The following is a 22,869-nucleotide window of genomic DNA, read 5'->3' as shown; positions in this document are numbered from 1 at the left end:
ATGGTTCTGCAGATACTGGATGCCAAGCCATGTAGAGCTTTAAAAGTAATCAATAGCACTTTGAACAGAATCAGGAAGCAAATCAATAACCAGAGAAGTTATGTGGGCAGATATTACATTCATAAATCTGCTTCAGGATGTCTCGAAATCTACATTTTGGACCACTTGATGCTTCTGGGGCTTCTTTAAGTGCATTTCAGGACACTATTGCTGAGATGAAGAGAGCACAAGTCACTGATGGGAGGTCCTTGTGGTCCAAAAAAGAACCATAATTTTGTGCATCAGCTGAAGTGAGACAACTGGCCATAGCCTCACTGCTCCTTTAAGAGGGAGCTGAGAGTCTAGCAACCCTCTTTGATTTCAGACCTACCACTTTAGAGAGGGGATGATCCTATTCACAGTCAATGTCGGAACAATTAACTGACCTGACTTGCAGAAATGCTATCCATGTTAAGGATAGTTAGAGATTGGCCAATTGTTTAAAATTGAGAAATGGCCTCTTCAGGTGGGGATGCACTATTGTTTCCTTGAAGACAATGGTACAATATAACTTAAAGATGCTTTAACACCTCTTAAATCTAGCTACTCCATGCCCCAACCAGATGCACATATAAACCATGTGGTGCATAGATCAAGCTTACAGTTGATGGATCTCATTCCATAGAGACCCCTACTCATATCCTTAGTTTCTGCGAATTCAAAAGATCCCAGATAATTTCACAAAGATTTCACCCAAGTCATCTTGGTATGTATAATCCAGCTCACATTAAATGTAAGCAATTTTTATTTAGCAAAGAAAATTGCAAATATGTCATCGCAATAAGATCTTTAGTAAGATCTTTATCTTCTCTTCCCCTAAAAGTAATGGTGAACAGAGCTGCCAGATGTTAAAGTGCAGATGCAATAAAGGTAAGACAAGATGGGAGCATGTTTCTCCACTCTTATTATGATTATGTACTCCCAAACTGGGCACAATGGCTGGTTTCATTTATTCATTGCCTGCAGCTCCTCAGTAAACTGATGAACTTGCTGGGCTCAATGATGGTGGAGGAATGTCTAAGGAGCACCTTCATTTCTCCAGTCTAGATACTGACAGCCTGCAAAATTGGCAGCAATGTAGTGTATTCAACTCACTAAAAATGCTGTTACTTACAAATACCTTAAGACAGAGGGAGTGTGTGGTTAATGGGCTACATGTAATTCTCATGTGTACAACTCACTATATTGACAATATCTGGTGGGAATTTTTTAATTTACCTGTGGGTGGCTTAACACAGAGATTCTATTTTTTTAAAAAAAATCCTTATTCCCACTGCAAATAACACAATATTCCATATTCAATGCCTTCAGTGTTTCCTTTAACCTTTTAAAAAATGTCTTAAAAATATTCAGGTCTCTATAGAAAAGTTGTCTGCTGCTGACCTATTGTAAGAAGGTATAAGTAGTTGGAGCTGCTTTTCTTTGGAGTTACAAATTAGAGAAGATATTGCCATTCAGTCAAAGGCTTACTACCATATATGCCATTTAACAAATCAGACTAATTCATTTGTTTTCATTTTCTAGAAATTGGTATCAGTGATGGAAAAATGCCCCTTGACTCATTGACCTAAAAAAACAGCACAACAGTACAACAGCACAGTTGGCTTCTTATGACAATTTTCTAACTTTTATAAATAATTTTAATGAATTTAAACAAACCATTAAAACTTGTTTTGGAGGCTAGATCTCTAGTTCATTTGTTTTGCTATAATGTCCAATATACCAAAGATGCATCTTTGGGATAACTATGACCTGGAAGACTGAGAATCTCCATAGACATAATGTCCAATACCAGAACACTTAAGTGCTGAAGCAACAATATCTAGCCAAGTTCATCAATGGAAGGAAAAGCTTTGCTCTTATTGGGACTGTGATGCCCCGTTGCCTAATCTTTTGATAATGCTGCACAGCATTTCATCTTACCAGACAGCATGCGGCCTCGTCGGGAGGCTTCTGTAGCTAAAGCGCAGGAGATCTCAATTCGTTTTTCCTGCTCCTGTAACTGAGCCTCTGAGTCCTGGGCCACGTCCATCTCTCCCTCACTAAGGGGGATGACATTCTGCATGCTGCAAGAGAGAACACTCAAGTTATTTCAGCCAGAAGTCACGCCCAACACTCAAAGCTACAAGGTGAATAAAAGAAGATGGAAACAAATGTGACACATCCTATTTGTTTAATATAATTTTTAACATTTTTCTATAAAACACAAATGGCCATTTTTAAAGTTATCTTTAAGACTGTAAACACAATCACTCTTCCTTTGCAAAATTAATATTTTTGTTCATTTTCGAGTGAGGGAATTTTGAGGCCGTAAATATTTAGATAAGTTATTTTTTCCTATCTACTATAGAATTGGAATTGCTAATAGGTATATCCAGCAAGATCAGATTGACAGACAAGGCACCAAAGAGAAAGAAGAAACCAGAATGAAACTTATACAACATTAGTAGCTTCTGAATAGTAAGAGACTACTGGTCAGTGCTGTTAATAAACAGTAAGGGCAAATAAATAGCCTCCAAAATGAAATGTTATTCCAAAATGAAATAAAAATTCATGCTCAGTAACCAAATGGCACATGGGAAAGTCAAAATGTGTGAAGTAGCACTGCACCTGGATTTAGCAATAAGTGTCTTTATCCTTTCCACTTTCTTTTGTTTCTCCTTCATCTCCTCAGGGCTCAGCGGAGTATCAGGTTCCAGCTCAATATATCTTTCCGGGATGAGGACTTTATCTGGAGTGGAAAGCTGAGTAACAGAAACAGCCAATAAGTGGCAATGGCCTTGTTAAATGTTTCACTTGGTGGTATAGACCTCTCAGCGGCTTTTGATACCATCAACCATGGTATCCTGCTGCGGTGTCTCAGGGGATTGGGAGTCGGAGGCACAGTTTTTCAGTGGTTCTCCTCCTATCTCCTGGGACGCTCGCAGTCGGTGTTGGCAGGGGGGCAAAGGTCGACCTCGAGGCCTCTCGCTTGTGGAGTTCCTCAGGGGTCGGTCCTTTCACCTCTCCTGTTCAACATCTACATGAAACCGCTGGGTGAGATCATTCGTGGTTTTGGAGTTGGGTATCATCAGTATGCTGATGATACCCAGCTTTTTATTTCGACCCCAAACCACCCCAGTGATGCCCTCGATGTGATGTCCCGTTGCCTGGAAGCGGTTCGGGTCTGGATGGGGAGGAACAGGCTTCAACTCAACCCCGACAAGACTGAGTGGCTGTACGTACCAGCATCTCGGGATAATCAGATTATTCCATCTCTTTCTATGGGGGGTGAGCTATTACCCCCCGTAGATAGGGCTCGCAACTTGGGAGTCCTCCTAGATTCACAGGTTACTCTGGAAGACCACATAACAACTGTGACTAGGGGGGCCTTTGCCCAGCTTCACCTGGTGCGCCAGTTGCGGCCCTATCTTGACCGGGATGCCCTGTGTACGGTCACTCATGCACTCGTGACCTCTCGTTTAGACTACTGCAACGGTCTCTACATGGGGCTGCCCTTGAGGACCACTCGGAGGCTCCAACTGGTACAGAATGCAGCTGCGAGAGTTGTGCTGGGAATCTCCCGATACTCCCATCTTACACCTCTGCTCCGTGAGCTGCATTGGCTCCCAGTTGTCTTCCGAGTGAGATTCAAGGTTTTGGTAATGGTTTTCAAGGCCCTACATGGCATGGGTCCGGAGTACCTCAGGGATCACCTGCTGCCGGCATCAACTTCCCTCCGCCCTGTGCGTTCCCACAGAGAGGGCCTCCTCAGGGTGCCACCGGTCAGAGAATGCTGTCTGGTGGCCCCCAGGGGGAGGCCCTTCTCTGTGGGCACCCCGGATTTATGGAATTGGTTGCCGGTTGAGCTCCAGATGGCGCCCGACCTTCGCTCCTTCCGGCGCGATCTAAAGACTCATTTTTTCAAACAAGCCGGCCTGGCCTGATGGGGGATGGGTTGGGATTTTGTTGTTGTTGTAAATATTTTTACCTATTGTTTTAGCCTGGGCAGTTGTTTAATTCTCTTTTAACTTTTGTATCTTTGTATTTTTATATGTTTGCCCTGTTCACCGCCCTGTGTCCTTCGTGAGAAGGGCGGTATACAAATAAAATTATTATTATTATTATTATTATATTCTACCCTACCCTACCCTACCCTACTTTTAGGTTAGTCTAGACTAGTCTAGTCTAGTCTAGTCTAGTTTACCCTACCTTACCCTTCTAGTATCCAACCTTAATCACTATATTATACATTCCAGAATACATACTTCAGATCATGCTTAAAACATGTGTGCTATGAAACTCTCCAGGCTGTCTTAAAATCAAACATTCCAGGCATTACATAAATACAAAGTTCAGAATTCTTAGTTCCTCTCCTGCACCTGCATGACTTTTTATTGGGACTATCCTGTATCCTTAACAGATTATTGAAACTCTCAGCTCATATTGCTCCAACCACACAGACCCTTTGAGTTTCAAAGAAGGCAACTAGATCTCAGTGTACATTATTGGGAAAGAGGCAGTTTGCTGAGATTCAGATCAATCATGTATTTCACCTCTTTGCTAATGTCCACATCATAATGTTCTGGCTCCAACTCCATTTTGCGCAGGCGAGCAATCTCATCTCGGGGGCTTTCATACATCCTGCCAGAATCTTCAGAGCGTAATGCTGCCTCCAGGTCAGATATATCCACTTCATGGATACTGCGATGCCTGCGAACCTAGAGCAAAACAGACCACTTAAGATATTGTCAGTATTGCAGGATCCAATCTGGGTGACCTCTGAAACCAGAGGTTAGTCGTCCAAGCTTTTGGACTCGTGCTGGAATCCATCCTTAGGGAACTTCTCTCTCACCAGAATGTATGAGAGAGAAGTTCATTGAGGATGGATTCCAGCACAAGTCTAAAAGCTCGGAAGATTAAATCTCTGGTCCCAGTGACTGACCCAGATTGGATCCTGGGACATTATCTTGGAACATATATAGTTGCCTTCATTCATTGTCAGTATTATTTTTTAGCTTGGCAGATCACTTGATCAACTTAGAATTGCACTGGCTGAATCTCTCTTAACTATTCTTCTATACCAGATCATTAAGAAATTTAGTTACAGAAAGAACAAAAAAAGTCAGAAGTAAAATTTTAGACCAGCATAATTTACAGTGTAGAATTTTTTTTTTACATGGGGATATGTGTGGAATGTAACAGAGATTCAGTCATGTGAGTTTCCCAACTCCGGTTTGGACCTGCACAATTAATATTTAGGTTTACCATCGCAGACTCAGCTTGTAGGAATAATGCTAAATTACTGCCTCCTAGTAATTGTTGCAAAGTTTAAGAATATTTGACTGTTTATCATTCAGCCCAGTTCTTAACTTCAGTACCTGCAAAACATCTATATGAAACACCGTTTGACCAATTTTTTATCAGGAAAATTCTAATACTGAAGTAGATCTGAGTGGTTTATGAGATGGAGACTAGTTTTCACTAATAAAATAAATGTCTTACCACTTTATAAGAGGCAGGCGCTTTTGAGAGAGGGCTATCTGTCTGTTGCTGATTGGCTGGAAGTTGCAAGCTCCGTCTCTTTTCCTTCATAGAACTGCTTTGATGGCGTTTCATGCGATCAATTTGTTCCTCAACACTCATCTTTGCTTTCATCTCATTGGAAAACACGGCACTCTTTGGCCTGTCCTAAGGGAGAAAACAAGACCCTGGTGGTTACTAATGGCCCCAGAGGCTTTTTGTTTCATCAAAATCTTTCTTTTTTTCTGAAGGCAGATTCAGGATAGAAAATATTCTGATAACAACAGGATCCTTATGTGGTTAACATTTTTGTTAGAAGATGGGAAATCTTCTAGTAGATAGCAGCCCAGGTTCTGAAACAAAAGATGACTAGTTGTTAATAAAACAGTTTATCAAAAGAGGAGTTTGGCAAAGTGTGTTTGAGCATGATAGCAAATGCAGTAAGAAGTTTGCAAAATTTTGAAACTAGAATACAGGATTTTTTTCTGTATGGTATGGTTATATAGGAGATATAAATCTAATAATACAATACAATATTTATGAGTTTATGACAACTGCATTTTGGGGGAGAAAAAATAAAGTACTAATTTAGCTTACAATGCAAACATCAGAAGAAAAGATAAATGCTGTGTCCAAGAGCTTCCCATTTTTGTCAATCCAGGAGGAAATTCCACAACATAGATTTGTTGCTAACTTCTCAGTATCAGGATGGCAATTTCTCATTGGCTGGAACCCCCATCTCATCCAACTCTGGGTCCTCAGTTCTCCCACCTCCCAGAAGTGCCTTCATGCCCTTTCAATGGGCATTTTGAAGCTGGCTGTTTTCTCCACTGAGTTAAAGTCATGTTGTCAATCATTTCATCCTGATTTTCAAATGGAGTCATTGTTTTTCTATGAAAATACTGTAAATGCAGTGATACAATTATAAGAACACAGGGCAGTTGCTGGCTGGAGGCTGGGTTTTGCATCTCCTGTTGATCACCTGGAGGGAGTGCTATTTGCTTCATAGGTTGTGGTGACTATTGTGGGGGTGTTAATGGTGAAGACCCTTGTAGGACAGAGCAAAAATACTTTTGAGTGTTCGGGTAAAACTGTTGGTATAGGAACCTTCCTGAGATCTCAATACAATTGTGTTCCAGTAAGAAAAGATAATAATAATAATAATAATAATAATAATAATAATAATAATAATAATAATAATAATAATAATAATAATAATAATAATAATAATAATTGGAAGGCACATTGGAGGTCATCTAGTCCAACCCCCTGCTCAGGCAGGAAACCCTATACCATTTCAGACAAATGACTGTCCAGTCTCTTCTTAAAAACTTCCAGTGTTGGAAGATTCACAACTTCTGGAGGCAGGTTGTTCCACTGATTGTTCTAACTGTCAGGAAATTTCTCCTTAGTTCTAGGTTGCTTCTCTCCTTGATTAGTTTCCATCTATTGCTTCTTGTCCTGCCTTCAGGTGCTTTGGCGAATAGCTTGACTCCCTCTTCTTTGTTGATTTAGTTGATTTTGACTAGTGGCTAAAGATGAAACTAGAGGCTTTCTGGTCACACATTTAACTCATTCTTTCTGGCAATCCTGGATTAACAGTTATCATCACATTCCTCCCAACTCACTGAACTGTCAATAAAGTAGGAAGAATATAATCTTTCTCCAACAAAGTGGAGAAATTTGAGCCTTATCATACAGACATTATCATCTATAAGTGATGAGGACACTGACATCAGTTAGGATGCTGATACTTCTGCTGATCTCCCTAGCTTGCTTCTCAATGGTTAACTTTCCCTTATGTCAGGGTTTCCCAACCTTGGCAGCTTTAAGATATGTAGACTTCATATCCCAGAATTCTGGGAGCTGAAGTCCACATGTCTTAAAGTTGCCAAGGTTGGGATACTCTGCCTTATGTAATACCTTTGTATAAAAATTGTTCCCCTTTTGGTACCAAGAAAAACCTTTTCATTCCCATAGGAAATAGACTTTTTAATTTTCAGTAGAATTTTGCTGCTACATTATTTAAGAAGGTTTTTTTAAAAATCTAATTATAACTTTTGGTTTGAGGGCTGTTTAATTTTTGGACTGATTTTTTTTAAAAAATTTTCATTTGATATTTCTTTTCATTGATCACTTGATTGCATTGTTTTCTGATTTGTTGTATAACTGCATTGTTGGCTTTTATATATTGTATTGTTCAGCACCACTATTTCCTGCAGAGTAATTAATATTATTAAAAATGAATTAACAGAATATTGAAATGATGGCAGAATTCATCCTCACCTGAGAATCCCGCCCATTGGCACTCCTCCTCACCACACCTGATGTTGGCGTGTTCTCCTCATCCATAGGTGACTTAGTTCTTGGAGGAACAATACCAACTGTGGAAATCCAGGAGGTAAAGAAAAACAAAGATATTAAGAAGAAGGGGGAAGATTCTGGCAATGGCAATATATAAATAGAAAGCATTTATTTTAAATGACTTTTACACCCATTCATATTGTAACCACAACTGTGGGTGGTTCACAAACAGTAAGAACAGACACCTCCCCAACAATTAGAATAAAAACTCCAGGGCAGCACTGTCTCACATTGCCTGGCCTCAAGTCTCATTCTACCTCAACTCTTGTGTTAGCAAAGCTCTGTTGGTTGGTTTGCCTGTTATCATTTGCTCATTAAAGGTAAAGGTAAAGGTAAAGGTTCCCCCGCACATGCGTGCTAGTTGTTTCCAACTCTAGGGGCCGGTGCTCATCTCCGTTTCAAAGCCAAAGAGCCAGCGCTTGTCTGAGGACGTCTCCGTGGTCATGTGGCCGGCATGACTAGACGCCAAAGGCGCATGGAACGCTGTTACCTTCCCACCGTAGTGGTCCCTATTTTTCCACTTGCATTTTTATGTGCTTTCGAACTGCTAGGTTGGCAGAAGCTGGGACGAGTAACATTTGCTCATTATCTATTGTAAAATGGGAAAATTAATTTGGACTCTGGAATATTACTGAATGTTATTATAATTTCTGCTCCATTAATTGTTTTATTTGTTTGTGTGTGTGTATATGTGTGTGCGTTGGTCTTAATTCATTATTAGCCACACAAACGTATAATACATGGGGCTGCCCTTGAGGACCACTCGGAGGCTCCAACTGGTATAGAATGCAGCCGCGAGAGTTGTATTGGGAGTCTCCCAATACTCCCATGTTACACCTCTGCTCCGTGAGCTGCATTGGTTGCCAGTTGTCTTCCGGGTGAGATTCAAGGTACTGGTAATGGTGTTTAAGGCCCTACATGGCATGGGTCCGGAGTACCTTAGGGAACACCTGCTGCCGGCATCAACTTCCCTCCGCCCTGTGCGTTCCCACAGAGAGGGCCTCCTCAGGGTGCCACCGCTCAGAGAATGTCAATTGGTGGCCCCCAGGGGGAGGTCCTTCTCTGTGGGTGCCCCGGAGCTATGGAATCGGTTACCGGTTGAGCTCCGGATGTCACCTGATCTTCGCTCCTTCCGTCGCGATCTAAAGACATTCTTATTTGAACAAGCCGGCCTGGCCTGATGGGGGATGGGGGGATTATTGTTATTTTAATATTTGTATTTACTGTTTTTAGTGGGCATATATTTAATCCTTTTTAACTTTTGTATCTCTGTATTTTTATGCTTGCCCTGTTCACCGCCCTGAGTCCTTTGGGAGAAGGGCGGTATATAAATAAAATTAATAATAATAATAATAATAATAATAATAATAATAATAATAATAATAATAATAATAATAATAATAGAAGATGGGTGGCCACCACCAAATAAATGGAACAGATGATAGAGATGGATGGATGGATCTATCCATCTGTCCATCTGTCCACCCATCCGCCCGCCCACCTGTCCACCCATCCACCCACCCATCCATCCATCCACTCACCCACCCACTCATCTATCCTTGTGACAGGTAATCCGAATACTTACTTAGGACAGGTAATGTAAACAGTTATTTAGGACAAGAAAGGAGCAAGAACTACTTTCTTGCTAAAATCATTTCAGAAGAACCTTGCTGAATGAGACCAAACTCACTGGGCCAACCTTCAAGCTTGTTAAGACAATAACCCTTGAGCAGCAGTTTTTCCCCCAATTGTGAATGTCTATGGATGGGTTCACCTATTGGCAGGGCTTTTTTGTCATATAACACTCAGAATGGAGTTCCGCCACCTTTTTTGGATGGAACCTTGTAGGGTAGGCAAGGCGGGTTGTATGACATGTGTGAGTTCCGGCACCTTTTTCTTTTACAAAAAAAGCACTGCCTATTGGAATCTGGATTTGTTTTATCATCGATTGCTTAACGAGCCAAAATGGATGGATTGATAGTTAAGATATAACTCATGGCTTAGGAATGACTAGGCTCATGCAGTATGCTAGGGTTGACATTTGTATGAACCCAATCTGACTCTATGTGATACTATATACTGACTTTGTATACTGACATATTATATTGCTCTGAACAAAGGAATTTGGGGATAAAAGGCTATTCCTGTATATTATGTTTCTTAAAATGTATCTTTCCTGAATTTGAGAGATGCAAACTTTATACCAGTTATCCCCAATCTATACTCTTTTTTAAACACCAGGCTACAGTTCCCACCATTCCAGGCCAGCATGACTTTTGGAGCTGGGAAAGAAGATAATATCAGCAAACAAATGGATTCTCTTAATAAAATGCAATGTATAGGTACCTTTGTTGAGTGCCACCTGCTTATCAGCATCTTGGTCCTGTCTTGGCTGCAAGAGACCAGCCTCCACTGTCGAATGTGAGGCTGATGCCCGGTGATGGTCCTTCTTGCTCTGCTCAAAGCTGGACTTTGACTGTGGGGAAAACATATTTCCTTTGAAAAGTGTCTGGTCTTGCTGAAGACAACTGCTATAGACAGGTGTTACTGCCCTGAAGGTTTGCTTCGTTTTGTTTAAGGAATTTATATGGCCACCCAGCTCATAGTTCTGATTATAGATGGTTAACATAGAGTTAGAACAGAAAAGAAAAAAAATAGGCAACAAGAATAAAATATTAACAAGAACGAGTATATTGAAAGAAGAATCAGAAGCATCCCTGTAGATTTTTTTTCCTTCTCTGTTCCAAAACAGTTCAAATGATGAAAAACCAGTCAGGTGAAGAAAAGATGGGGCAAGTGCTTACTTCATTAGCATGCTTTTTGTTCAAGGTAAAATATCCAGGAAAGGCAAGGATTTCTATTCCTAGTAGATTCCCCTAGGAATTAGAAATGTCCAGCTGGATATACATTGGAGAATAAAGCTCATGAGATAAACTGCCACTTGTACTCTACTTCTATAAATGGAAACTAGAAACCACACCAGAAGAGGACATTTGATGAAATTATATTGCCCTTAATTAGAAAACAAAAATAGCAACTACTTAGAGAAGAGGAATACTGTGAGGAAATGATTCACTGTCTTGGATACTTCATTTTCTTCTGCTTCATTTCAGTACCATTTCTATAACTTTCACAGGGGCTTAATTGAGGAAACAAAGGGTTTTAGACTTCTTATAGCCATGCCCCAGCTCATTTTTGCTGCAATAACTTAAGATTTTTGTGTGATATTGGTGGGGTGGAGGAAGATTGTCTGTCTGTCTGTCTGTCTGTCTGTCTGTCTGTGTATCTATCTATCTATCTATCTATCTATCTATCTATCTATCTATCTATCTATCTATCTATCTATCTATCTATCATCTCCTGCCTTTATTATTTTTAGAAATAACTCAAAGTGGCAGACATATCACACACAGCTTCCTCCTATTTTTCCCACCACAACAACCCTGTGAGGTGAGCTGGGCTGAAAGAGAGTGACTGGCTTAAGTTCACCCAGGTGGCTTTCATGGCTAGGAAAGACCTTAACTACTAGACCAAACTGCTTTTATAGTGCTTGCTGCTTCTGCTTAAGTAAGTTTTCCAGATCTTTGATTTTTTTCAAAAACATGCAACTTCCTTTCTCTGCTGCAGATGTGCGATGGAGGTGTCCCAATACAGCAAATTCTCCCTCCTCCCCACTTTGTGTTTCTAGCTTACAAGTCTGTTTTGAAAACCCACCTATCTTCATCCATGATTACATAATCAAACAATGGTTTGCATTCTCAAAAAAGCCAACTCTTCGCTAAATAATTTTCATAACTGGACTTAATCTACTTATAGAAAAAGTGCTTCATGTGGAACTACCTTTATCCATTATAAGCTTAAAGACACAACAGACATGAGCAAGAAAGATTACTGTTAGACATAGGGTTCCCTCGCCCGCCCTCTCTCTGGCCCCATTGCCTGGTGAAAGTAGCAAAGGAAAGACTCTGCCACTAGATCTCAGACTCCATTTTGATACCTGTCCCCTCTTCGCCTCGCTGCTTTCCTGCCAGGAAGGGGAGTTAGGATATGGCCAAAGACGGCTTTCAGAAGGAAGTGGAGGGATAGTCGGAGGAGACTCCAAGGGCACATATGATTTGGGGAGGGGAGGTCGAGGTGGACCAGGTTCCTGGAGTGGAGAGGAAATCAAGAAGCATTAGGAGCAAGAGCAAAGAAACTGTGAGAATGTGAAGGAAAAGAGAATTAGTGAGACACGGATACATATAAGGACAGATGTTAAACCAGGATAGGCACCTGCATCTGAGCACCAAAAACCCAGGAGTCAAAGTGAACAGCCTTTTTCCTTGGTGACCAACCCAGGACCAATTCAAAGAATACCACTGCTAGTCAGGCATCACTTGATAAATAATGTACATGATACGATGACTTGACTTTCACTTGCTTCAAAAAATATCTGCCATTTCAAAATATGCATCCCTTCTGAGACACATTTTTCAAAATACAAATATTTTATAACATCAGCACAATCTGCTGTTTCATCAGAAAATGAAAGCTAGTGTCTCAAGACATGGCTGATGAAGACTTAAAAGACCTCCCATTGATTCATAAACACTGAGGTCATGGTAACATAGAAAGTGATGCTCCACACAAGTATAAGGGGTAGCACATGAGTGGAACTAGGGTTGATGACTGTTTCAGGGCAGGAGTTTGATTTTGATGACAGGAATAGCTTAATGAGTTGTTTCCACTGAACCTAGAAATTTAACTAAAAACGTTTGGCTTGTTCTGATGTATTATCAGTCTAATACAAAGGAAAAAACAGGGTTCTATCACAGTGGTACTCAACCTCAGCAGCTTTAAGATGTGTGGGCTTCAACTCCTAGAATTCCTCCAGCCAGCATGCTATCTGGGAAAATTCTGGGAAAATTTTAAAAGTTTTTGAGGTTGAGCACATTGATCTATCAATTTCTGCATATTTTTTATTGATGAAGAAGTAGGCTATCTGACTCTCCTCATCTTTTGGCTCAATCCAATGACTTAAGTGTTTGTTTATGATGGGCAAGCATGAACTTGTTACTGTCTAAGGAGGATACAAAATTAGTATCATACATTACTGTGCTGCTAATATCATGCAACTAAATCATTCCAGACTTTTAGAGTTCTGAAGCACTCATTGCCATGATATTTAGGTGGTCTTTCTAAAACAGAACAGTGGAATTTATTTGGCTTGAATTCTTAGCATTTATTGGGTGCTTCTTCTGATAACACTATCAGTTTCCCAAAGAACATCTAGATGACACCTTCTATGAACTTGTTCCATAGGACAATCATTCTCCTGAGAGACTGACAATCCTATTACAGAAACAGAAGATGGATATTTCTGTGTCAAATAACATGCCTCCACAAAGGTTTGCCTGAATGTTCAGAATAGCTCATTTAAAATGCAAAATAGAAGCAGCCCAAACAGTTCTCAGTTCTATTATGTCTCTTGAGTCTTTCCCCCTCCTGAAAGCCAATAACATCCTGAATTATGCTTGATCCAAGAAAGAGTCTCTTCTCTCTTCCAATCCCCTTTCACAGAGTGTATGCCCATATATGTGTATTTGTGTATCTCATACAGCCTGCCTAATTTATTATTTCCCCTGCACACAAACACATACACACCAAATAGTTAATTTTGTAATGAAAAAAAAAAGCCAGTCAAAGCTTGGTCCTGTTCTCTGTCATAGTCAAAGACAAAATGCCATGGCCACAATTAGAGAGGTAAAGGCTGTTTCCACAGCAGATTCACCCAGCCAACTGGAGCTGCAAAGATTGCTGTCCCTGATTGTATCGTGGCTTGTCCTTGAGGTACTCAAGATTTTCAGGGGAAAAAGGAAAAAAAAACATTACTTCCAAACTGAAACAGTTAAAAACAGCTCAAGACTGATGGTGAGATGGAGGCAAGGTCATGAAGACGTGGCCCTCAAAAATGGTTGGGAAAGCAACAATGTGCTTCATCCAGCAGGTGTAAGGATGAGTCTGTAGACTGTGCTCTGAAAAGAGGTGCAATTCAGATTTTTTTTATCCCAGGTGTTACTCAGATGCATCATTAGTTTTTTGCCAACTGCACAAGCATAAAGAAATAAGAGATGGGGACCCTTGCTTTATGAGAAAACATCTGCTCATTATTTTAATTGCTAAAAGGCTACTTCTTATAAAAATGAAATTGAACAGAACAAAGAAAGAGACTATTTTCTATAATGATCAATCTCTGGTCTGTTTACTTTCAATTGCTGGAAAATGTTAAAAACCAAATTTAAACCAAATGAATAAATAAAAATTAAACTCAATTACATACAGAACTTTTATAGATAAACTGCTGCACCAAGTGCCAGCTACCAGGAATTTGTTCTTTAGATTCCCAGTAACAAACTACAGGTTTTCAAGGATTTGGGGCCAATTTCCCAACCTTTAACTGGCTGGTTCTCTGAAATTATTCGAGCATTGTAAGCCAATAATTAATGCTTAGATTTATACTATAGTCATTGGAGGAATTTGTCCATCCGTTCCATGTCAGAAGAAGGTGTATATCTCCACCTACTGGTGGAATGATAACCTTTAAAACAAAAACATCAGGGACCATCTTCTGGCTGGTTCAATTTTCCAGCACCTTTACACAGAGGTCCCCAACCTTTTGGGCACCAGGGACCGGTTCTGTGGAGAAAGGTTTTTCCAGGGACTGGAGTGTGCATGGTTTTGTGTGCTGCCTGTATCCCATGGATGGGGCTTTGCTTGTTTGTGTGGACCAGTTGCTAGCATGCTGTGGCCCAGTACTGGTCCACGGACTGGGGGTTGGGGACCCTTGCATTTAGCCATTCTAATTGACGAGAGATTTGCTCACCTCATTGCTGCCTTGCTTGGTAGGGGAGCTCTGGGATCCAGATACAAGAGAGAAAGGACTCAGGGGGCTTGTGAGGCTAGCTGAGCTCAGAGGACTGGCTGGACTGTTGGAGCTGTAAGTTCCTGACGTGCCAAGGGCCACTGAAAGAAAGCGGAGCAGATAGTAAAGCATTAATGAACTGCAGGAAAGGGACATAAAATGATGAGTTGGAGATAACTGAAGTGTATCAAACAGAACAGAGAATCTTTTCTACTAAAAGGAGAAAGAGGGCTTTTAGAAAAAGGGATGAGGCTCAATATACTGTACATATAGGAAATAAGAAAGCATATAACATTATTTTCTGCTCCCTAAAGCATGTTTCTTAAGCTCAACTACTTTAAGATGTGTCAATTCAACTCCCAGAATTCTGACTGGGGAGTTTGGGGAGCTGATGTCCACACATAATAAAATAGTTGCGATTGGGAAACACTGGTCTAAAGTACCTAAACCTGGTTAAAATATGCTCTAGTAACCATGTCTTCTTTTATTGCCCCCTTACATTGTCTTCATCCCAACCTTGACCCATATTCCAAAAAGTTTTAAGTCATCCTGATGGGATGTTTCAGTGTTAAAGGTAGTTTTCCCTATTAGGCAGTCACCAAACTGCATCAGTTTTACCAAAGACACATTCTGAAGCACTTCACCAATCCATATGACTAGAAGACCTCCAAGGTCTCTTCCAACTCTGTTATTCTGTTATATTATCAATGATACCATCAGATGGCATAAGCGATGGGGGACAGAATTAGGCTGGCACATATTGACAACCTTAGACTGGTACAGCTATACCTCTCTATCCTGGTCCTGAGCATTGTCCTCCAGGGCCATTCTGTTTGAACAATGAGAGAGTCCAGTTCTTTCAATTATTTCAAACAAGGCTCTTCCTTGTATATGCCAGGTCTCTCAGCCAATAAATCAACTTGAATAACAGCTGACGAGGATGGATGAAGGCGGCCGCAGTGTGAGATGACTGCTTCATGGAACAATTCCCCCCTGGGTTTAGCACTCTACTGGGAGAGTAGTAAATCCAAACTCAGAAGCAGCTTGAACAACTGACAGGGTGAAGTGGCAGAGAAAGAATTGCTCATACAATCCCCCTAGAAGCCTATCAGCTAATGTTTGTACTGCTTTTGGACACAGATGGGCTTTTTAATGGATGAGTGTTAATCTGGTGTTCAAGGACAGTCTGACAGGAATAATGGATTGTACCATGAAGCAGCAGCAGCAGAGAGAAAGAAAGGTCACACAACCTCCAATCTCTCAGCTATTCAGGTTATTCGGATCCCTTCGCCTGCTGTCTCTTACCACCTGGGCAAGTGACTCTACATGTGACAAAATGCCCAGTGAAAAGAAGACTAGTTTTCATGGAAGGTTAGGCCCTACAGTCTGGTCATATGTGTAAACCATTGCCAATTACAGCTGTCCTCTTTCTACAAGTCAGAACAGAGACACTGAGGATTAGCAATGGGAGGAGTAAACTCCATGTTGATGTCAGGCTCATGGATAAGAAAAGAGTACTTGATGCAGAGAGGATTGTGGGCAGAAGGGATAGCTTCTCAGCTCCAGTACCTCTACTTATATCTTTTAAGTACTCCTCACCCCCATACATAATATCTTTCTTGTTAGGTCTCCCTAGCTCTAGAGATAAAGAAAGTCAGAACAAGATTTTTGAAAGCATATGTAGCTTTGAATACATAGATTCTTGGGCTGTAGGACCCTTAACTTGTATCCATTAGTTTAATCCTGTAATCACCACCGTAGTTATTCTATTTGTTATAGATTGGTTGATCAAAGAAAAGGCCACATTTATTGGTTAGCTATTTAACTTATCTGTCATTTATTTATGAGACTTCTATGCTTCTCCACTCCAGAAAACTTTGAGCACCACAGATAGGGAGCTGCTGCCCTGCACTTAAGCAACATCAGGGCTGGAAACCGGAACATTTCATGCTGAGCATTAAGGTAAAAGCAGATACTCAGGTTTGGAATAATGTCGACATCACCATTTAGTAGGCTGTCATTATTTCTGGGGGATGGCAGTCATCGGGGCAGGGGTGGTGGGGGACGGGGAAGGAGAGATCTAAAGCTTGATCATAAAGCAGAAGGGCTTCATAAACAACTCAATCTAAAATGCTTTGCATTTTTAAGTAGATAAGACACATTGGAAAAAGTACAGAAAAGGATATTCAAATGGATTAGAGACCTTCTCTTTAAAATATAACTAATGTGTTCAGAGCTTCTTAGTTTTAAAAAGAGGCAGCTTGGGGTAGGGGAGGACAAAGTTTACAAAATGATGCCTAGCATAGAAATAGTGAGAAATGAGTTTCAAATGCTATTTGAAGTGCATCCAGTCCAGGACTGACAATAAAAAAATAATTCCTTCCCTCAACACATCTTTAATTGATGGGATTTATTGCCACAAGATGAGATGGTAGTTGCTGTATGAAAAGAAGCTGGTTTAAAATTGTAAACTAATTTATGAAGGATAAGACTATCAGTGATTTTAGATGAACTGGTTGAACAGAAATGGCATAGAAATAAAGGGATTAAAACAATGTCATCAAGAGGAGTGTCAGAGCATATATATATATATATATATATATATATATATATATATATATATATATATATATATATATATATATATATATATATATATATATATATATATATATATATATATATATATATATATATGTTTTCTGAGGTTTTCGTGGGTGCCTGTATGTGGATCCTTGGTTTTTCGGGTTTTTCCCCGCGTAGAACTAAAGGTGTAGGCACAACGTTTCGACGGAATCCCATCCGTCATCATCAGGCTTTAGCTTCCTTCTTCTGGGAGAAGCATGTGGCTTTTAAAAAAGAGGAACAAACAGCCACATGCTTCTCCCAGAAGAAGGAAGCTAAAGCCTGATGATGACGGATGGGATTCCGTCGAAACGTTGCGCCTACACCTTTAGTTCTACGCGGGGAAAAACCCGAAAAACCAAGGATCCATATATATATATGTATATCCATATACACATGCATACATATATATATATATATATACATATATATACATACATACATATATATATATATATATATATATATATATATATATATATATATATATATATATATATATATATATTTGTTTTCTGAGGTTTTCGCGGGTGCCTGTATGTGGATCCTTGGTTTTTCGGGTTTTTCCCCGCGTAGAATTAAAGGTGTAGGCGCAACGTTTCGACGGAATCCCATCCGTCATCATCAGGCTTCTGCTTCCTACTTCTGGGAGAAGCATGTGGCTCTTGCTCTTTGTTCCTCTTTTTTAAACTGCCAGAGGGGGTGTGTTCTGTGGAGGTGTGCTCTGATTGGGTAGGGGACCAAGTGTGTTCTGATTGGGTGGGAGTGTGTTTTGAATGGTGGGGGTGTTCTGATTGGGTGGGGGTGTGTTCTGAGTGGATGGGCTGGTCTCAGCTGCCAGCTCCAGAACTGAGCTGGTGAGTTGTGCTGCTTTTGTTCGGCTTCGTGTTTGTGGTGGTGCCATGTTTTTATAGTGGGTGTCAGTTTGCTTATTGTGTGGTTTGGAGGGGTTTAAAGTGGCTGATGTTGCAGCTGTAGTTAGGTTTCTGTTTTGTGGTTGTGTGTCTTTATCGTTGTGGGTTCGGATTTGCTTTTTGAATGGTTGTGTGGTGGTGATGTCATGTGATGTTATCATGAGTTTGGGTCTGGTATCATTCTTGGTGGTTGGGCTTCGTCTGTCAATCAAGGCGGGTTTCCAAATGGCTGGTAGACGAGAGGTATCATCTCGTTTATTCATGCTGTGGGGGCGTTTTTCTATCTCAATGGCTTCTCTGATTATTCTGTTGTTAAAATGTTCAATTTTGGCGATAGTTTTGGTTTTTTTTAAAATCAATTTCATGTCCCGTGGCTTCAAAGTGTTGGACCAGGGATGAAGTTTGTTCTCCCTTTCTGAGTGAGTTTTTGTGCTCTTCAATGCGTGCACTTATTCTTCTGTTGGTCTGTCCGATGTATGTGGTGGGGCAGGTGGTGCATGGGATTTCGTATACTCCTTGGTTTTCTAACCCAATTATGTCCTTGGGGTTTCTTAGGATGGTGGATATTTTTCTGTCTGTGTAGAATGCTGTTTTGATGTTGTGTTTTTGGAGGACCTTGCTGATTCTGTCTGTGGTCCCTTTTAAGTATGGGAGGAGGGCTTTGCCATTTTCTTGTTCTCTGTCTTGGGTTTTTGTGGGTGTCTCTCTTTGGATTAAGTTGGTAATCGTGTTTCTTTGGAATCCATTGGCTGTTAGTACATTAGTGAGAGTGTGTAGTTCGGTTTTTAGGTGTTGTTCGTCAGCTAGGTGTTTTGTTCTGGAGATGAGTGTCTTGGCTACGGAGTTGATCTGTGCTGGGTGGTGGTGTGAGAGTGCGTTCAGATAGCGGTTTGTGTGTGTTTTTTTATGGTAGATAGTGTGTCCTAGGGAGCCGTTGGATTTCTTGTAGACTAAGACATCAAGGAAGGGAAGTTGATTGTTAGCTTCTGTTTCCATGGTGAATTGTATTTTGGGGTGTAGGCTATTGAGGTGTATGAGGAAGTCATCCAGTTTTTCTTTGCCGTGTGGCCAGATTACGAAGGTGTCATCTACGTATCTGAGCCAGAGTTTGGGTTTGTGGTTGGATTTTTCCAGAGCGAGGGTTTCAAAGTGTTCCATGTAGAGGTTTGCGATGACAGGTGAGAGGGGTGATCCCATGGGTGCTCCTTCCATTTGTTTGTATCTTTGTCCATTGTAGATGAAGTATGTGTTAGATAGGCAGTGGTTGGTCAGATCTAGGATGTGTTTTGGGGGGTTGTATTTATTTAGGATAGCTGTCAAGGCTTCTTTGATTGGTACTTGGGTGAAGAGGGATACAACATCGAAGCTCACAAGTAGGTCCCAGGGCTGTAAGTTTAGTTTACTTATGATCTCTATGAATTGGAATGAGTTTTGTACGTGTGAGGTGATGGAATTTGCATAAGGCTGTAGTTGTTTGGCAAGAAATTTGGCTAGATTTTGTAGAGGTGAGCCTATGGAGCTGACTATGGGTCTGAGTGGGGTTCCTTCTTTGTGTATCTTGGGCAGACCATAGAGCTTAGGACATCTGGATGATTTTTCTCTGGGAATGATTGTTTTCTGGATCTCTTCACTGATGGGTGTGGCTTTTATTTTTGATTTTGTGGTTTTTTCCAGGTAGGTGGTGGGATCTGTCTTGAGGAGTTTGTATGTGGAGTCTCGGAGTAGGTTGGATAATTTGGTATGGTAGTCAGATGAGTTCATTACCACCGTGGCGTTGCCTTTGTCTGCTGGCAGAATGATTATGCTGGTGTCATTTTTTAGGTTAAGTAGTGCTGTCTGTTCCTCTTTGGGTAAGTTGCTTTTGGGTGGTTTGCTGGTGCAGAGGATGTTGGTAACTTCGAGTCTGATTTTGTTGGCATCATCAGGGTTAATTTTGGTCAGGCTGGATTCGACTCCGCATATAATGGTTTCCGTGGGAATGTGTTTGGGAGTGACTGCAAAATTAAATCCTTTAGACAGGACGTTGGTTTCGGCTATGGTGAGAATCCTATCTGAGATGTTGTGCACAGTTTGTTTCATGTGTTGCTGTGGGAGAGGAGGGGTTTGTTTCTGGCGTTCCTTTAGTCTTCGGAGTTTATTGGTGTGTGTGTCTGTTTTGTAGGCAGTCTCTGTTTCAGCTCTCCAGACAGCGATTTGTTTGAATTTGTCCCAAAGTGTGGGGTGGATCTTGTTGCTGAGTTTGAGGTGAAGTGTGAGGAGGTCTCTGTTGATTCGGTCCAAGAGGAATCTTTTTGTGTGGAGTTCGTTTCTGATTAGGGCCAGTTCTGTTCTTATCAGGATGCGTTTGATGGCTGCAGAGTTGGAGTGGAATTTCAATTGGAAGGATGTGGGGATTAAATTTTGGTCTCGGCAGTTGCGTAGGAATGTGAGGTCACACAGGATGGAAGCTCTTCGTACTTCGAGTTTTTCGTAGGTCTTGGTTAGCTGGTAGATTTCCTCCCCGTAGAGGTAAGATATTTGTTTTCTGAGGTTTTCGCGGGTGCCTGTATGTGGATCCTTGGTTTTTCGGGTTTTTCCCCGCGTAGAATTAAAGGTGTAGGCGCAACGTTTCGACGGAATCCCATCCGTCATCATCAGGCTTCTGCTTCCTACTTCTGGGAGAAGCATGTGGCTCTTGCTCTTTGTTCCTCTTTTTTAAACTGCCAGAGGGGGTGTGTTCTGTGGAGGTGTGCTCTGATTGGGTAGGGGACCAAGTGTGTTCTGATTGGGTGGGAGTGTGTTTTGAATGGTGGGGGTGTTCTGATTGGGTGGGGGTGTGTTCTGAGTGGATGGGCTGGTCTCAGCTGCCAGCTCCACACAACCACACAACCACACAACCACAAAACAGAAACCTAACTACAGCTGCAACATCAGCCACTTTAAACCCCTCCAAACCACACAATAAGCAAACTGACACCCACTATAAAAACATGGCACCACCACAAACACGAAGCCGAACAAAAGCAGCACAACTCACCAGCTCAGTTCTGGAGCTGGCAGCTGAGACCAGCCCATCCACTCAGAACACACCCCCACCCAATCAGAACACCCCCACCATTCAAAACACACTCCCACCCAATCAGAACACACTTGGTCCCCTACCCAATCAGAGCACACCTCCACAGAACACACCCCCTCTGGCAGTTTAAAAAAGAGGAACAAAGAGCAAGAGCCACATGCTTCTCCCAGAAGTAGGAAGCAGAAGCCTGATGATGACGGATGGGATTCCGTCGAAACGTTGCGCCTACACCTTTAATTCTACGCGGGGAAAAACCCGAAAAACCAAGGATCCATATATATATATATATATACATATACATACATATATATATATATACATACATACATACATATATATATATATATATACATACATACATATATATATATATATAAAATGAGCCATAGACTGTTCTGACTGGGCATTATAGAAATTATATACTGGAGTCCAAAATATTTCAATATTAAAGATTGAAGATTGCTTGTTGAAATGAAATATAAGTAGTCCTTGACTGAGCTCAAAGAAGAAATTTCCTGACATAGCAATTAATCAGTGGGACGGATTGCTTCCAGAAGTTGTGGGTGCTCCAACATTGCAGGTTTTAAAGAAGAGACTGGACAACCATTTGTCCAGAATAGTATAGGGTCTCCTGCTTGAGCAGGGGGTTGGACTAGAAGACCTCTAAGGTCCCTTCCAACTTAGTTATTCTGTTTTTCTGTTAAAATTACACTTGTATCATTGTGGGTATTAAGTAGGTCATCACATGACCCACCTGATTTTATGACATTTTTAGCAATGGTCCAAGGATGCAGCAGGAACGTGCAACAAATGGTAATTCTACACTGATTGGAACAGCAACCAACTGACTCTAGTGAGCATTTGAGGTAGCAGAAAATGGATGTTCGTTTCACAATAGCAATGGCAGATAACTAACACTCAGATATTTAACACTCAGATATTAATTGAACATTGTATCAGGTTACCAATAGCAATAGCACTTAGACTTATATACTGCTTCATAGTGTTTTACAGCCTTCCTTAAGCAGTTTACAGAGTCAGCCTATTGCCCTCAACAATCTGGGTCCTCATTTTACCAACCTCGGAAGGATGGAAGGCTGAGTCAACCTTGAGCCAGTCAGAATCGAATTGCTGGCAGTTGGCAGAATTAGCCTGCAATCCTGCATTCTAACCTCTGTGCTACTTAAGGCTCATTAAGAAGTAAAAAATCAATTGAAGAAGTGGCCCTCACCTCGGTGTTTTGCGGTGTCTGTGCCCCGAGAAGGGTTGTTCTTTTTGAGTCCCTCCATCACATCCTGGATTCGCCAAATCTCTTTCTGGATTTGCCTGTTGAGCATTTCATTCTGAAAGACCGAGGAGAGAAACAAATCCACATTTAATTAAACTAAATAATAATGTTAGTAATTAATGTCCCATACTTAATTGTGGGCAGGGGGAAGGATAATTTTAGGCAATCATGAGTATAA

General features: G+C 41.0%; 1 protein-coding gene across 6 annotated transcripts in view; it reads right to left on the bottom strand.

The window, feature by feature from the left end:
* Positions 1-22,869, bottom strand: part of PLEKHA6 (pleckstrin homology domain containing A6) — a 222,197-nt gene that overhangs the window by 6,556 nt on the left and 192,772 nt on the right. For 5 of the 6 annotated variants that reach the window (XM_083359218.1, XM_083359219.1, XM_083359221.1 and 2 more), the window contains 8 exons: positions 22,635-22,746; positions 14,768-14,907; positions 10,252-10,381; positions 7,828-7,925; positions 5,524-5,709; positions 4,575-4,739; positions 2,650-2,783; positions 1,963-2,105 (listed from right to left, as the gene is read on the bottom strand). In XM_083359218.1, the coding sequence (XP_083215344.1) occupies positions 1,963-2,105; positions 2,650-2,783; positions 4,575-4,739; positions 5,524-5,709; positions 7,828-7,925; positions 10,252-10,381; positions 14,768-14,907; positions 22,635-22,746 (1,108 nt within the window). Of the gene's footprint in view, positions 1-1,962; positions 2,106-2,649; positions 2,784-4,574; positions 4,740-5,523; positions 5,710-7,827; positions 7,926-10,251; positions 10,382-11,902; positions 12,053-14,767; positions 14,908-22,634; positions 22,747-22,869 lie in introns of all 6 variants that reach the window. The other variant, XM_083359223.1, reaches the window with a different exon arrangement.

Source organism: Vipera ursinii (assembly GCF_947247035.1).
Source record: "Vipera ursinii genome assembly, chromosome: 3".
In the NCBI taxonomy this organism is placed as follows: domain Eukaryota; kingdom Metazoa; phylum Chordata; class Lepidosauria; order Squamata; family Viperidae; genus Vipera; species Vipera ursinii.
This window is presented reverse-complemented; position numbering and strand designations above follow the sequence as displayed.